Source organism: Strix aluco, chromosome 3, assembly GCF_031877795.1.
Source record: "Strix aluco isolate bStrAlu1 chromosome 3, bStrAlu1.hap1, whole genome shotgun sequence".
NCBI classification, from domain to species: Eukaryota; Metazoa; Chordata; class Aves; order Strigiformes; family Strigidae; genus Strix; species Strix aluco.
The window spans coordinates 35,153,072-35,170,368 of NC_133933.1; the positions used below are offsets into that span (position 1 = coordinate 35,153,072).

Consider the following 17,297-nt stretch of genomic DNA (forward strand, 5'->3'; position numbering starts at 1 on the left):
CCAGATTAATTACCCTCAAAAGAGATATTTAAAAAATGCTTTAACTGAAAGAACTTTAAGACAGCTGCTAGTAACAGAGATGGGCTTAAAAATACATCAGAAAGTTAGGTACATTTCTCACTAGGACTTCCACCTTGTGTGTCTAGCTCCAGAGTGCACGAATCCCAACCTATTTTTATTGCTTGTACAACCAGCACAACCCTGGCCACAAAAGTATCAAAATAAATAACGAGTACAAGAAAAGTCTGACACTTAGGATTCATTGCACAAACATTTAAACAGAGGTAATAATTTCTTTTACAAATGTATTTCTCTTGTATAAGAATAATTTTGTACAGAAAATAGCTCTTCATACATTTTACAGAAATATGCTAACATTTAGATTCTCTATTAATGAATAACAATTCAATACAATTGGAGATTTCAGTTATGTTTTAGAGTCACCAAATATCAATAACACAGCAATACATCACTTCCCTAATATCCTTAAACTGCTTGATTTATCAAGTATTGAGTGAGTCAAGGCTGAAAACATTCTTAGAACCATGTTAAGTTGCAAACACTCAAGTATCTTGAAACTATGGAATACCTCCTGAAAGTAATACCATAATTTAAGTGTCAAGGAACATGAATTTAAACCTTAACAAGGCAGCATTACTTGCTGGCTAATACTGTAGAAACCAAACTGAACAGAAGCTTTAATATTAACTGGTTTACTGTTAACATGACCTTCACACTGAGATAGCAGAAGCTACTCTAGCAAATGCTATACAGCATTAATACAACGTATAAAATGTAATAAAAATACTTTCAGTTTCTTAAGAAAACACCACAGAAGGTAGAAAAAAAACCCAGTAAATTAAGACGTAAAAAGTAAATCTGTGAAGGACAAGAAGAAACTGAAAAATATGTGTATATATATTTATATGTAAAATGTAAGGGTATGCTAGGAAATACATGTATTTAAAAATGCTCAGATTTTCAAAGACTGTCTGTTAATGTCCACATGGTATCATGTGGACCTCAAACAGCAACCACATTCAAATGCTTTTCCTCTACAACTGCTGTTTAAAGCACCTGTACTTATATGCAATTTTCCTTTGAAATTAGTGGGAAGGTAAGGACATGTATCCTTGAAATACAACTATATGCAGTAATCTTTTCTTGCTTTCTAGGCATTTTTTTAAATTTAAATAGAAGATGTAAGCAAACAAGTACTATGTAACCCAATGACAGAAAACTGAAATTTAGATTGTCTATGATCTGTTTAGTATTCATACACAGCTACTTAAGTTTGCCAGCTGTACCCTATGTGAATACTGCTGACGCTTCCAAGCTTCAACATTCAAACGTGTAGCTACGTTTAGTCAAACATGGCTCTCTCCCCAAGTTAGCCAGTCTCTTAACACATACAACTTTCAAATAAATTCAGCTGGAGCTAGTAAACCTCTCCTTCTCACAGCACAGAGGTTGATACGAGACAGTAATGAATCACATTATACTGGTTCACATTTCCATGTAGTTAGAAGGAGAAACAAGCCCCCTGCCAAACCTTATTCCAGTGATTTTGCAAATTCTGCATAGTCAATGTATCCGTCATTGTTCTTATCATCATCTCTTAAGACATCATCTATTAGACTAATCAGCTCTTCTTCTTTCATTGCCTGGGTATGCTCACCACCTTCCTACAAAAACAAAACCACATTGAACGGTTTAGCAGTGTTTCTCATCTAGTAGCACATATGACAGATCACCAACAACTAATTTTTTGTTATGCTATTCATGTTTGGTGCCCAATTTGGCACTAAGTTTTATGTAATCATTTATACCAATATAAGCAACTTTTACCAGGTGCAAGGTATGAAGTCTGAGTTCTCTGGACTTCAAAACAAGCACTCTGTACCCAGTTAATATTCTTAGCCAAAAGTTCTAAAACCTGACTAGCACAGTGTACAATAATGGATAATAATCTAACAGATCTAGTCTTATTTTGGATCTTGATGTTGTATAGACACTATAGTTTCTATAGAGTACAGAAATATCTTCCTGTGTGTCAGAACTTGCAAAATGCAGTAGCAGAGTAGTGAAGAAATCCAGCACTGTAGCTTAAGGTCAGTAAAATTCTTAGTAATACCCCTTGCGAGCAAAGAGGAATGCAAAGAGGTGCCTTTGCACAAGAAACTGCAAGTCATTATTCTGTTCTCAGCTAGGTATTTTTTGCCACAGGTGTGTGCAGGAAGTTACGCTATTCTGAATTGTAACTTTCATAAGGTCAGTACGAGATGATGTGTTAGTATTGTCTCCCTAATGATTGTATCTTCCTACTTTGCCCTTAAATGTTCCTAGCTGGAAAGATAATTTGTGTTTAGAAAAAAAGCAGACCGTGACTGCTTTTTTCTACTATTAATTTTGTGCAAGGTCTCTTCCAGTTTGTCTATCCACAGCAGTAACAGTTTGGAGTTGAAAACAGCAGCCTCAGAACCTCAAACAGCATCATATCACACAGTATTTCTATAAACCTCATAAGCATTATCCCATTTCGGATAATTTCCCCTTCTCCCTATCCCCGTCTACCAAAGTATCACCTCTGTCAAATCATTTTCACTCTTCAGTCCTTCCTCACTGTAAAGTTTAAACAACAACAGAGACTTCTTGAAAACTGCAACGTGACACGAAAAGCAGTGATAAAGCTAGCACATTTATAAATCAAGCCAAAAGTATAAGGGGGAAAATAATCTTATTTTCAGGCAAAACTGTAACTGCACCAAAGATGTGTTGTAACTGTTCCGTTCTACTGTAAGCTGCTTTTAGAGTCATAACTGTTTCCAAACACATACGTCGTCACAAAATTCCACTTACCTCTTTGTGGACGTGTGATATAGCAGTAGCAAGCTCTAACCCATCTAACAAATTATTGCCATCATAATCATGCATTTTGAAGTAATGAAGCTGCAACTCTTGTGGAGACATCTCAGATTCTGGTTTCTCAATAACACCTTCCAAATGTTCCATGATGTGGCTAAGAAAAAAAACAACAAACAAACCCCACAATATATTTGTCAGTTAATATTTAATGCTCTGTTTACATCAAATTTAGTCTTTGATCAGACAGTCAAGTACACTGGAAATATTGTATCTCTAAAAGCACCTTGAACAACCAGGTTTTATACTAAGGAGAAGGGGGAACAAAGGTTGTTTGTTACAGGTGCCTTAGTGGCCTCTAATACCTAGCTATGTCTATTTCTTCTGGCCTAAGCAGGTTATCAAAACAAGGGAAGCAGTGCCCAAAATCTCCTTCTGGCCGTCTTCCAAAGCACAGGAACTGGAGAAAGATCTTTCCCAGTCAAACATGAAGTACTCTAGGGTGTTTTATTTGCTGCTATCACTGTTTTATCTCTATGAAGAAGCGAATGAGAAAAAAAACTCTCGCTCTACCTGTTCACAATACAATTTTGTCTAAAGTATGTTGATCTAGGTAAGCAGGATTCCTCTAAAAAATTCTTTATAGTATGAGTAGGGCTAAAGGCTCCAGGGAGACCTTTCTAGGTCCAGTATCTCTACAAACTTATCGAGCAAGCATGTCTCATATCTGGCTCTAACTAGTCATACACTATCCTGAGAAAAGAGGGTGCCCTAGGCTTAAGTCCAACTCACATAGCAAGATTTAAGAGATAACCAAGTCATTAAGAAGTTTATATTTTTAGAACATGGAACACATACTCTTTATCTTGTACCAAGTTCTTATCAAGGCGAATATTTGCATGTTGACTCTCTCCTACGTGTTCCTCAGCTAGGGCAGAGATGAAGAATGCAGCCAGAAAGCAGAACAGCAAACGTATTCTAAATATCCTTTGCGCCATCATGATCTCCTACAAAAAGGAAAACATTCCCCCCCCCAAAGATGAAATATTCAATCTACTTTCAGCAGATTTACAGAGTGCTTAGAAATAATCTCACTAAGGCCTAGAAGAAGTTGCTTCATTTGAAGCAGTTAGCACTCAGAAAACCAGAGAGCTCCAATTAAGAATTTCTCTGAGGATCCTTGTTTCAAGGAAGCACGCAGTAATCTTCAGAGAATTACTTTTTTTTTTTCAGGCAGCGAACGCACACTCTTTAACCACGCTCGGGTCTTCACACAGCTTCCAGACAACCAACCACACCAGCTTCACGCAGACCTGCCTGCAGCTACGGGAGTAAAGGTCGCTTACGATATCAAAGGGACTGCATCTAGTTAGATCTACTCAGGCTGCATGCCCTAAGTAACATCCAACTTCAAAAACGCAACGGTCGTTGCAGCGCTCGCTTCACGGGCCACTGAAGCGCTTCCGCAGGGTGCGCGGAGCCGACCGGTGCCCAGCGAGGCGACTAGAGGAGCCGATTGCTGGGTTCAGCTTCCCCGTTCTCGCCCGCGGACGCAACCCCCGGCTGGCAGCCGTCTCGGCACGGAGCGATGCCGGAGGCCCTCACAGCGGGCACCGCGCGGGCCTCCCGCCCGCGGCCTCCCCCACCCGGCAGGACCCCCGGGGCGATCCCCGCCTAGGCCGCGGCACACCCCGCTCCAGCCTCGGCTGCCGGGGCGGACGGAGAGGTCTCGTCGCCGCCGCCGCCAGGCTACGCACCCTCCGGCGGATGGCCGCGGCCGCCGCGCCGTCCCTCCCACGGGCTCCGGGTGCGGGGCAGGGCGGCCACCATCCCCGGCGTCACCCCTGACCCGGCGCACGCGCCGCGCTCGGCCCCGCCCCCTCCTCCCGCCCATTGGCTGCACCTTTCCGCCGAGCGGGGCTCACGTCACCGCTCCTGGAATTCCACGTGGAGCCCTCGCGGACGGACAGGTGGAGCGCCCCGCCCCGCCGCGGGGCGGGGCCGCCGGGGTGGGCGGGGCGAGTATCCCTGCCCCGCCCCGCCGCTCCGCCCCGAGCGGCCTCTGGTGAGGGGAGCCCCCCTCCAGAAGGGTGCGCGGTGCGCTCCCGCTGGCCGTGCCCGGGGCGAAGCCGGAGGACGGAGGACGGCGGGAGTTGCAGCGTGAGTCCGGAGGGTGCCGGACGGGGCTGGCCCCGGCTCCGCGCATTTCCCTCGCGGCCGCTCCACAGCCCCTTCCCCGCCCCGCGCGGCCGCCATTCCCCTCTGTGTTTTATAAACTGTGCGCTCTCTCCGCCCGCCCCCTCCCTCACGGAATGTCGAAGCTCTCATTATTTTATACGCGACGCGCAAACACCGATTGCTTTCGCCCCTCGAGTCACAGCCCTCAGAGCAAGCTCCGACTTCGGGGAGCGATGCGGGCTCCCGGCTCGTCCCTCACGCCCTCGCCGGTTCCTCTGTGCTGGAGTCGCGACTGAAGCGGGGCGGTGGCTGTGGGGAAGGGCTGACGGCAGAGGCCTGGGGTTTAGAGGGCTTCCGAGGGCCTTGGCGGGGGAGCAGCACCCCTGGCCCTTACCGACGAGGACGGGAGCCCCGGGGCGGCGCGTCTCGGGCCCCGCAGGCCCGCTGTGCACGACAGGCCGAGGGCGGCCGGGTAGGCGCAGCGCCCTCGGCGGGCCGCGACGCCGGGGCACGGCTCGCTGCCTCGGGCGTCAAGTGAGAGGCGGCAGGGTGGGGTGGCCGGAAGGAGCCGCCGGCCCCGGTCGCAGGCCTCGGGCAGGGAGCCGAGCCGTGCCGCCCCGCCCCGCCGGGCACCTGCCGGGGCCACCCGCCCGGAACCGCGGCCCCGCACACGCTCTGGGCGCCTCCCGGGCGCCGCCGCCGGGGACTCCCCGCGGGCGGGCGGGGCGGGCCCGGCTCTAAGATGGCGGCCAAGGGCTCGCACTCGCACGTGAAGCTGGAGGGGGAGATCGAGCGGTGCCGGGCGGAGGGGCAGTGGGGGCCGCTCCGGTACCTGGCCCAGCAGCTCCGGCCGCCGGCGCGGCCGCCGCGCAAGGCGGCGGTGGGGGGCGCGCAGGACGCGGGTAAGCGGCGGCGGGGGGCGGGCAGGGTGGGGCAGAGCGGCGGGACGGCCGCCGATACCGGACCGCCCGGGTGTGGGGCGGCGGCGGGGCCGGCTTCTCGCTCCGTACCCGCGCCCGGGGCTCGGCAGCCCCGGCCCAGTGGGCTCACGCGGGCGGGAGCTGCGGCTGCCCGGTCTCCCGGGGTTGTGGAAGAGGGCTGGGGAGTGCCGGGGTGCCGACGGAGGCAGTGGGGAGTCGTCCGGTGTCTCCCGTAGGTGCCCCGGCCCGGCGGCGGGAGGGCGGGATGTCCAGGAGAGGTGGCAGGAGCCCGGGAGACGGCGCTCAGGACGATAACTCTTCGTGTCAGCGCTTCCGAGCCCGCCGGGCTGCGAGGGGACACGCACTGCTTGGGGCTGTCGGTGGGAGCGGGGGCTGCGGCGCTCGCTCGGCGCTTCCCTGCGTTTGGGGTGTTGCCCTCGCCCCGATAAGCTCCTGGACGCGGCTGGCGGCTGCTGCGCTCGGTGCCCGCCTTCTAATTTAACAAGTTCGGCTGGGCGGCGGCCGGGCTACCGACCAAAATCTTCCGTGTTTGGAAACGTCTCTTTTCAAGTTCTCGATAGGTGTGATGCGGATTCCCTCTTGGCCTTCCCCACCCTGTTCCGGATGTCCTTAGTTCTCTCTCTCCATTTCCCTACGGGACTGCTTTATTTAAAGGCTTGGGATCATTCAAGTATCCTTTCCCATGTAAGACGGGTTTCATAAATAGCAAATGTATTCTTAGCTTTTTTCCCCTCTTACAACACACAATTTTGCTTCTTTTTAAATGAAATTGCTTGTAAGAAGTGAGGCAGCCTAACTTAGAAATGTAAAATTCTGTGTCTGTAGTCAACAGCAGTAAGTTGTGAAGAGATCTTTAGCCACCACACTGGTGCGAGAGGTTCTACTGTTCAAGTCAGAGGAGCTATTTCTATGAATAAACCCTCTGCTTTAGAGGAGTGTTTCTAGGATGTGGCCCTAGAGTTAATTCAAACTTTCTGGGATGCAATAATAAACTTCACAATGGAAAAGCATGGTGGGGGGAGATGTTTGTAGGTTAAGAAATGTTTATTTACGAGGCTTTCCAGGTGTATATGTGAGGCAGATCAAACCCTGTGTTGAGAACCACACAGCCAACCTTTGAACTTCAGTCAGGTTTTGGCAGCGCTTCCCAGGTGCAGAGATCATCGTGGCAGTTTGGGGCATTAGTATCTGAAGAGTTCATATTTGTTTGTTCCCTTGTAATTAAGAGGCATAACAACTGTATGATTGCTGTAAAAACATTATTTGTTAATTTGCTGCTATGTCATCATAACTTGCTAGTTATGAAAAAGTAATACTTTGTTATTACTACAGAACTTTTCTTCCAGCAAGGGACTAGCTACAGTTTTGTGTTTCTAGAAACAATAGTGTGTCTGGATGAAAATTTTTAATAGTAGTATTTGCTTTGAGAGATTGCATATATTTATTTCTTAATTGTATAGGGTTTTATGTAATTCCTCAAGTTTGGTTAAGAGATTAATAACTACCTGAAAGCTCTTCAGTGTTGTGTAGGAATGATTGCATGCAGCATTTACACTTCTCATTTTATATACCTATACTTTGTTTATGCAAGTTAGTTGTAGACCTGCAATTGAGCAGGAAGAGCTATGGTTATAATTTGATATGCAGGTGAACACTTAAGCCACAATAACAAAAAAATCTAAAACAAAAACCCAACCACAAGTTGATTATTAATGCTGTATGTGATGTATAGGTAGTAAGTGGGGATAAGTTGTTGCATGGACTGAGAATACAGAAATAAATACAATATAGTTTTCTGCATTCTAGAATTTCAGACTTTGAAATATGTAGTATATATGAAATGTAGGGCTTGGCTCTTTGATTTACAAAGATTTTCTTACCCTGCTTGACCCACTAGTCAGCTGACTGAGGTATTATTTTATGAATGAATAAACTGCAGAACTGGACCCCTCGTGCAAGACCTCCCAAGTACAGTGGCAGATGAAGCTTTTTTTTTTTCAGAGCATGATTGCAACATTGTATGATGCTTCATGCCCTATCCAGTGCTACTACTTACGCTTGACTTTCTCTTCTGTGGAACTGTGAACTGGAATGGATTTTAATGCAGAAGGAATTTTATGCGGCATGTTAGTTATGTCAGTTGATCAAGCCTTGCATGTCTTTAGTAATGGATGTGTAGAATGTGTCTAAATTTTCTATTCTGTGAACTTTCAGGAAAATTTTAAAAGTTTCTGATGTGGTTACTGTTCTGCAGTGAAACTCAGCTTATCTGTAGTCCGAAGCGTGCATTTCATGCTTGTACGTTTGTAAATCTAAAGCATGTACTTCAATGTTTGTAAAGATTTGCCTTATACTTTCGAAAGTGAGTTTTGTGATGAAATTTCGTAAGTCTTATATTAGTGACAACACAAGAATGAGCTGTGCTGTCAAAATTACAGGATTTATTAGGGAAAATCTTAAAAGGAAACGTCTCATTTTTTCATAGGAAATGTACTGTTTCCAATAGCTAGAAGTTAATGGAACTTTACTCTGTCTGTTGGTTCTTCCTTGTCCGCTTGTCTGAGTTACTGTTTGTGTGTCTCAAAGGTGTGTTGTTTTGTTTTTGTAATACTATTTATCATCAGTACCGCACTAAGCGATGTTTCTTGTTGGTTGGTGTGTGTTTTCAGAGGACTATGGGAGTATGCTGCTTGCAGAGGCTCTGCTGGAAGAATGCTTGAAGGAAAACTTTGCCAAACTGAAGGACTCCATTCCACTGATAGAGAAGAATGAGCCAAAATTGAGTGAAGCTAAACAGTATCTAACCAATATCTTAAACAGAGGAAAACTGCGAGTAAGTGGACTCTGTCATTGTAATTCCTGCCAATTGGCTGCTTCTTTCATATGATTGTTAGTCTGATACAAGGTGTTGGTGTTGCCTGTTCATGTCCCTGTATGTACAGTGCTGTATTGTAGGTATTACTAATGGACTGGTATTTCAAAACCCCTTTGTCGTATCTTCTGTTGGGAGACTTGCTTTTTCATATGCAAACAAATTATGTGCTACAAGTATAGATCCTGTTTATTTTATTTTTTATTAGAAAGAAACAGAATAAATATTTAGGAACTCTCTGGGATGGTGGGGCATGGCCACATAACAGTGCTGTCAGGCTAGCGCAGCTGAGCGACCTACTGCTGTGCCAAGTCTGAGGGAATTTTGTATACCTGGTCAGCTCCACATCAGAGGTAAAATGTGCCCCAAGCTGCTGTCAAGCACTTAAGGTTGTGTTGCGAGTCCAGGATTACAGCCTTGCATTGCTTTCAGTCTCTGTCAGAGAAGTTATGCAAAGTTATGCTTTTATTTTGTGGTCTGGGTGCATGGTTGGTAGCTGCCTGTCAACTCAGCTGCAGAGCTTTAGGAGTGTTTTAAGAACTGCCTCAATGGCTGCTGCTGTGTTGGTGTCCTTGGACACACAATTGCATAACTGGCTTTAAAAAGATAATGGATTGCAACAGTCGGTTCTAGACTTGTATTACTTTTGGTCCTGAAACTTACAGGCTAGTTAGCTCGGAAGTATATGCTATACTTTTATCATGTTAATTTCCAGGGAGCAAGTGTGCAGCAGCTTTTTTGGGGGAGTTCCTTGTTCTTAACTTCTTGAAAGTCAGTGTATTTTAAAAATGGGAAGGAAGGGGAGTCCATCCAGCCCTCTTTGTTTATAGCTTAGCCCCAGTAACAGCTGGAAGCACTGAATTCTTCCAGGTCTTGGTGTTAACTTTGACTGTATGAATTGCCATTGCTATTTCTTTGTTAGTGGTGACTTGGCTACTCATGCAGCATTGACCCTGTGTTGACTGTATGTATTTTTAAAAAAAAAAAAAAGAGTATGAAGGCATAGGAACCTTCTTGTGCTTTCCAAAGCATAAAAAGGGTCTGAACAGATGTGTTTTACTGAGATTTTTTTGTTACACAGATTTGTATGCATGTTTTATGCATGTTTTCAGTCCTTAAGAAACCACACAAATCTTAGAAATAGCAGGTATGCCTTCTGTCTTTCTACTGTTACCTGAAAATTCTTTGATAACTTAAGAAAATTTGGGAGCTTTCTCACTCTTTTTAATTAAATGTACAGAGGAGAGGGGAGCACTTGACTAAAAAGTGGTGCTTTCTGCCTAGTTTAAAAGCAGGGGATTTTCTTGGTGTGTACGTAGGGAGTTCTGAAAATGCCAGGCTTTTATGTGCTATCTGTGGCTGGTGAATCAGTAGGTCAGCTGAAACCAAAGAGGTGGCTTGTAAGCTGTGTATTTCCTGAGCTCCAAAGTGGTTGCCTGACCTTTGTTGCCTGCTCCTCTCATGATAGCTCTAAGAGCTCTAGACACTTAAATCCTTTCTACTCTGGCCTGCAAAGCTAGCAACGTTGAGAGGAAAGCTTTATAAATCTGCTTAATTTGTTCTGAAGTGCCTCATTCTTGCTGTGTGGTATTTTACCATGTAACCACTCTTTTCCTCTCCCTGCTCTGTTTCAGCCTAAGTATATGACAGAAGCTATGTTGATCCTAGGAAAGCTTCATTATGTGGAGGGATCCTACAGAGATGCCATCAGCATGTATGCAAGAGCAGGAATCGATGACCTCTCAACAAAAGATGAACCTCTGTATATGCTGCGTTTGGTAACCGAGGCCTTCGTTATTAAAGGTAAAGGACCATACATGCATAATTGAACTGTGCTGTGTTTAGGTTGAAGGTGAAGGTATTACTCCAAGTGATTTGATTGAAGCAGAGTTAGGGCAGTGTTGTGTGCTTTAGAAAATCCTTCTGGGTATGGTCTGTGTAGTTTAAACTTAAAGGCATTATGGAGTCTTAGTCCATGGTTTTTAAACTTGGCTGGCTTGTAAAGAAAACCTTGAAATTGGAAATCTTGTGGTAACTGTTGGCTGTAAGTCAGCAGCACGCTTGAGCTTGTGCATCCATTTTGGGAAAGTCTAAATCAAGCACTCAGCTGAATTGCTCTTTCTCTTAGAAAGAGTGCATCTACTTGTAAATTTTAATGATTTCTGTGAATTGAGCAAGGATGATGTTTCCAAGTTTTAAACTTTGGACTAATGGAGTATGTGCTTTCAAAGCAGGTAGTGTATTTTTGCAATGCATGTCACACAGTATCAGACCTTATGTACAAACAGGAATCTCTCTTCCCCCTTGTAATTCTACAGACATTGCACTGTTTGAGAGATCCTAGTAAAAACCCTCTATGGGTAGTGAAATTGCATTTCCTTTTTGAGTGGGGGAAAGGAAGACCCTAGTCAGTTTTTGACTTGGGGGGTAAAAAGATACAGTAATCTTCTCCTTCATTTGCTTTCAGTTCCTTTATAAATGTTGCTCAAGTACTGCTACCTATCTACTGCTTTCTACTCTTTTCAGCATGTCCACCAGCTAATTAGGTGAATGAGAACTCTGATGATCAGATACCTTCAACTGGTATGTAAAAGAGTGAAACCAAATCAACCCAAAATACTGTTTGACTGGGCTGCTAGTAATAATTGTTAACTGATAATAATTCGGGTGTTTCATGATCTCACACAGTCATTCAGCTTTTTTGAAAACCTGTTTGTGCTGCTTTGCTTGTTTTGATTTTGTTTTCTGTGGCATCGGTTGAATCTGCTTCATTAACGAGCTTTTGTGGAGCAGAACTAATTTACTTGTAACTCACATTAACACTTGCATGGTGCAGAGGAGTAGCTGTCAGTGCATTAGCACTGTCATAGTCCTAGCAGCGTATTTGAGAGTAACTATTGGTGCACTCCTGGCGTCTAAAGGAGATGCACTATCCTCACTGGAAACTGGATAAGGCCCTTAGTGAGGCATGAGTGTAATGATAAGGCATGCATGAACACTGATGAAATAACACCGATCCTGTAAGGCCTCTTCTATGGTATTGACTACCTCACTCGTGTATGAAGGTATGGGGGTGGAGGTGTTTGCTTCAGAGGATCAGGCCGTAATTTTTTTTTCCCATGTGGTTTAGCACAGAATGTAAATATTGTGTTGTCCCTGTGTTTGTGTGTAAACTGTAAGGAGTCCCTGCCATTGCAGAGCAACCTCTGTGCTATTACTGTTTCACAGTTTTTATCCTCCATGATGATTATTTGCACATTAGCCAAGTTAACAAGGATATAGTAAGTCACTTGGTATTCTACCATGGTTTCTGACAGAGAGAAGTCGTCCAGCAGAATGGGGCTTGTCCAGCTCAGTTTGGAGAGGGCACTCACTGCTAGGATCACTGTTTCACCCATGCCACGGGCTCAACTTCCCAGTCTTAGAGAAATAAGCCCCTAAATGTTAAGAAATTTGTACAGGTAACTATGGCAATAGCAGTGTGGATTTAAATTTTCATTTCAAAACATGTCTGTTCAGGCTCCCTTTGCAGGGCAAGTAACAGCACAGAGTTGAATTATTTAAAATTCATTTATACTTTATGCTAAAGATTTTTCTTATTACCCTTTTTCATTTGGTATCGCTGCAGAAATTCTGTTGATCCATACTGTATTACTGCATTTGGTTGAACTACTGACAGCTTATGCAAACCGAAACCTTCTTTAAAGACGCTCTTGAATATTGCTGGTAGTAAAATTTTTTCAGGGGTCAACAATCCAGAAAAGTCACAGTCCTGTCTTTATTTCAGGGTAGAACTTGGGTTCCCTGCTTAATTTCATATTCAGATTTTCAGTAATGGGAGAAAGCAGTTAGTTTAATAGAATATCCCTGTCCATCATTAAACATCAGAACTTTGTATCACTTCTTAGTATGCACCTGAAATCACCTTGGTTTTGTGTAGCTAGTACTGCTGGGTTGTGCCTATATGCAGAATGGCAGTGCAGGTTCTCAAGCACTCATGATTATGCTGGAAAGATCACGGAAGAAAGGTCATATCAAAGGCACTCACACCCTTTTACTGTTGGAAACAAAAATGTAATGAGAAAGATATGAGATACACTGGGAGGAGCTGCATAGATGAAGTCAGTAGTAGACATGAAATGTGAAGCAGCAAAACTGAGTTTGATTTTTTTTTTTTTTAGAGACCTTTTGAGATCCACAACATTGAAGGTTGGACGTTGAGCTAAATCTCTGGGGCCTTCCTCTGAAGGTCCGTAGTAGGTTCATATTCTGGTGAGAACCAGTATGGGTTTCCACCTTGTGACTGAAGTGCAGAAGTTGAACAGGGAAAAAGTTTCTTGCTTGCCTTGCTTAGTAGACTTTTACCCAAGGTGAGCATCAAGCAGTAAATGTTGAAGTTCTTTATAAATGTGGGCACATGAGCAGTTGACAAGTCACAGGAGAAATGGCAGAAAGGGCAAGACTTCTAGTTTCTCAGCTGATTGCTTCCATCTGTCCTGTTTCTAAATTCCTGTGTTGTGAGGAGAGGAGAAGTAGTTCCATGGGCACCGACTGGAGCTCTGACAAGTTTGTTGGTTTTTTTCTTCACTATGACTAATTTTAACCACTATGGTTAGTTAATAGGTGGTTGGTCTGTACTTGTCTCCTTCCTCCCCATCCTCTGTGAAGTTAATTCCTCCTTAAAACCTCTGCTCAGTTCGCAGGTAATCTCTGATGCAAACAGTTCTGTCTGTTGCATAAAACAGTATTGAGTAAGCAAACTTGCTCTCATTTTGCTTCTAAGTCACTTGGGATGTGTTGTGGCTTTGTTACCTGGTGGTGTCAATTTGACACAAGCAAGCAAAAAAGAATAATATGTGTAACTGCCAGAGCCTACTGATTTCGCTCTGTCTGTGCGTACTGCAGAAACCCTGCAAAGCTCTCTGTCTGCTCCCAATGGATAAATCTTCCTGGTAGTAGGGTAGGTCATGACCTAACCAACCCTCACAAAGCACAGTATAGCTCTAGCCAGGGCTTCAGCATACCCGATTGTAGAAAGGCGTCTGTGTTGTTGCAATGTTTGATGCGCAGACTCTTCTGGCTGCGCAGCGCGAGAGCGTGCTGAAAGCTGTGTTAACTGGAGGACGCTGTTGCCAGCCTGAGTGATGAAGGCTCAGGCAGGGCTGTTGTGGCGTGTGGGTCCTGTCTTTGTAATGACCAAGAGGGTCTCTGGCTTGTGGTCAGCACGTGTGGCATCAGAGCTGCTGCAAGATGAGTCAGCCCTGTGCAGAGGAGCTTCCTGTGTCCACCAGATCAGCTGTCAGGCCAGGCACTGGGCTTCCCCCACCTGGAGTGGGGTAGCCTGGAGATAGGTAGCTATCCAAATCTGTGCAGCGATGACACAGCATTGCAAATGGTATGTAGCTGGTTATTTAGTGAGTTAAAGCTTTCATAGTCCCACTGCCTCTTTTTCTCCTTTTCTCCCAGTCCATCCTGCAGTAATTTTTGTGTTATTGCCCATTTTCAGCTCAGGCTGGGTTTAATTTGTGCAGCTCCAGTCTGAACTCTGTACAGTGTGAAGTTGGCAGTTCAGGGGTGATTCATTACCTCTGCAAATGGCATCTGACACGGAGGAAGTGCATGGTTGTACAATACAGCCTCTTCAGCGGCTGTGAGAGGAGGCTGTGGACTAACTTGTTTGTGGATGTCCAAAGATGGATGAGATGAATCCTTTGTAAATTTGTTTCTAAAAGTTTTGTTTTTTCAAAAACTTCAGAAAAGAGATCCATTCAAAAGGCTGCAGTGTGAGCTTGGCCTTTTTAGGTCTTAAAAAAATCCATGTGGAAGAGAACAAGGTGATACTGCATCTATAAGAAGCCTTGATCATAGTCTGTGTTTTGTTACAAGTCCAACCACAAGTCACACATATAAGGAAACAAGCCTTTGTTAGATCAGTAGCTCAGAGCAATCTTTATTTTGTTCTTGAACCCATTTAAGTAATTTAAAGATGTTTAAGATCTGTAGCGTGACACTTCTGAAAAACGGTAAGATCATGAGACTGTTGTATTGAGCCACTGGTCTTTAGAGCTCTCCTAAGAGCTGTGAATGCTATTGCTGAAAGCAAAGCCCTGAATCCACCATGGGAGGGTTTTTTCTGAGCTTGATAGTGATAAACAGCCTGGAGCCTGCATCCAGGCTTCTGGGTTCAGTCCAGCTTATTGTGGGTTTTCAGGGGGGTTTTTTTGTTCATTTTTAGGACAAATTGCTGAGCTTACATGTTTTTCTGTTTCTCTTATGGTTGTATCTTTTAAAACTTGAATGATAATGAGGTCAGTACTCCTTGGACGTATATTGTTCTCCTTTCTCACCATGTGGAATCTTTGTCTTGGATTTGTAATACTGGAAGTGGTCATTTGGAGGTTATGGTGGTGTCCTGAGAAGGAAATGGTGATATCACACAGAGATAATAAACAGAAAACCTGACCTTTTACTCGGCTGGTTTGAAAACTACATGCTTGGTTTCAGTCATGATTTTAAGTTGACAAACTGAAGCCTCAAAATTTGATTTTAAACTTCAGTTGTGCTTGTGCCACTTAATTTCCTATTTTGTTGGTTTGCAGAACTGTTAAAAACATGTAGGTTTGCATTCAGTAAACATAAGTCTGGTATTAAAATTGTTTATTCTAGCTAATCGGAGGATATATCACCCACTTGTTCATACACGTCATTGGAGTCTAATTTTGAAATGTGCTTGTATGTCATTCATTTTCTAATATGGTTTTCTACAGGATGATTAATTTCCTAGGTGAGATTTGTATTCAGCTGAATTTGTTTGCAAGTTAGAATAAAATGTACGGTTAAAGATAGCTTTACTGCAAAGCTACATTCTGATAAATCTTTTTCCTCCTCTCTTTAAAGAATTTGATTAAGAAAATATGTTCAGTTAAATGAATTTCACTTGCTACAGACAGTATTTTAACTCAGTGTTTCTGATAAGTGTTAAAACTGGTAAATTTCTTTTCGTGTGTGTATTTTTATTCGTAGATTAAAATGAAAAATAAGCTTTCCTGTTTGGTTTTATTTAGTCAAAGCTTTATTGGTTCATCAGATTTGAAAAGCTAATCATTGAACTAAATTAGTGGAGAGAACTGAAAGGGAGAAAGAAAGGTGGCTTTTTTCTTGTGTTTTTGTCCTCCTTGAAAGAGAGTGCCTCTATTTTAAAGACTCATTTCAGTACTTCATCAAACTCTTATTTCAGATCCTAAGCCAGTAACTTCTCCAGTTCAGTTTTTTTACTAAACGCTACTGATCCCATAGTGCAAGGATATTCAAATGCAAATTATGTTAATGGCTTCTTGTGTGTTACGGCTTAATTTAAGCAGCCTTACAGTCTTTCTGAAAGCAGAGTTTCCAGTTACCTTCTCTGGGATGAGATTTTTGTCCACTTAGTTTTTGATAAATGAGATGGCAATGTCAAAACTAGTGAGTGTACTGGAATACAGAAAGTGTGGAGTGATTTGGAATGCTGGTAGTTTGAGCAATTTCAAGTACAGATAAACTGGAAACATTATGTAGCTTTGCAGGGTCATAATTTATTTCATAATCTTCTTTTGAGAGTGAATTTACACTTCGAACTTCTTTTTGCAGGAAGTGTTTTAGTTAAGGTCATGTTTTCTAAACCTGTTAACAAGCTATACGTGCACTTTTCTGAGCCTGCTCTTCACTTTAGAGGGCATGACATTTTGCAAGGTGTGTTCTCCTTTTTTCCAGATGAGTGTTTGGAATACTACTCTGCCTCTTGGATGCCAAAAAACCTCCCAGTGGTTATGCGTACTCTTGTGCTTGGGCTCTTTTCTACATGCTGATTTTTAAGAATTCTTTAAGTTCTTTAAGAAAAACTTTGCTGTAATGATTAAAAAGAGATAGTGTGTGTGGTCTTACTACGTAAGGACATACCTTGTCTTGTCAACTGAGACAAGTGTAAGAAATGGATTAATGGAAGGTTGATGGCATTTTTTCCATGTTCAAATGAGTAATTTTTTTTATGTCCTCTCTGGGCACTAATGGGGGAAAGTGAAAGCATGTTGTAATTGCACATGTCAAGATAAAGATGATTCATCTTTATGGAAATGTCCAGATCTGCTAGTGGTATAAAAGGAGGGAACCCAGCTCTTTCTCCCCTCCTTCGAGTGCAAGTGACGTCACCACCCCCAACCCCCTCAGCAAAAAAAAGCTGAGTTTTCATCCTGCCTGCATTGCTACTACTGACTGACATGGGGGCAACGTACTATAATGTGCCCATTTAGCAGAAATTTGCAGTAGGTTGTAAGGGGCAGGGAAAATCTTAAGAATTCTCTCCCTACCTCTCCCCATTAGTTTCAATGTCCTTTATGTTGTTTAGGCACTGTTGACATCATGGCGTGCTTACTGCAGGCTTTTACTTGAGAGTCTAAATCTTCTCTCCC

General features: G+C 43.7%; 2 protein-coding genes across 11 annotated transcripts in view; one reads left to right on the forward strand and one right to left on the reverse strand.

Moving 5' to 3' along the window:
- Positions 1–244: 244 nt before the first annotated feature.
- Positions 245–4,839, reverse strand: MCFD2 (multiple coagulation factor deficiency 2, ER cargo receptor complex subunit). 3 transcript variants are annotated; one of them, XM_074818087.1, is made up of 4 exons: positions 4,766–4,839; positions 3,721–3,869; positions 2,860–3,019; positions 245–1,685 (listed from the first exon to the last, which is right to left on the reverse strand). In XM_074818087.1, exons 2-4 carry the CDS (start codon positions 3,861–3,863, stop codon positions 1,554–1,556), a joined length of 435 nt encoding a protein of 144 aa, XP_074674188.1. In that variant the 5' UTR covers positions 3,864–3,869; positions 4,766–4,839; the 3' UTR covers positions 245–1,553. The 3 variants fall into 3 exon arrangements, with proteins under 3 accessions (XP_074674188.1, XP_074674187.1, XP_074674189.1); XM_074818086.1 differs by lacking the exon at positions 4,766–4,839 and adding an exon at positions 4,620–4,733; XM_074818088.1 differs by lacking the exon at positions 4,766–4,839 and adding an exon at positions 4,209–4,540.
- Positions 4,840–4,940: 101 nt separating this feature from the next.
- TTC7A (tetratricopeptide repeat domain 7A) overlaps positions 4,941–17,297 on the forward strand; it is a 179,685-nt gene continuing 167,328 nt past the window's right edge. For 6 of the 8 annotated variants that reach the window (XM_074818076.1, XM_074818081.1, XM_074818077.1 and 3 more), the window contains exons 1-3: positions 5,783–5,942; positions 8,651–8,814; positions 10,488–10,656. In XM_074818076.1, coding sequence (XP_074674177.1) covers positions 5,783–5,942; positions 8,651–8,814; positions 10,488–10,656 — 493 coding nt within the window. Of the gene's footprint in view, positions 5,023–5,782; positions 5,943–8,650; positions 8,815–10,487; positions 10,657–11,380; positions 11,437–17,297 lie in introns of those variants that run through there. The other 2 variants (XM_074818080.1, XM_074818085.1) reach the window with 2 other exon arrangements.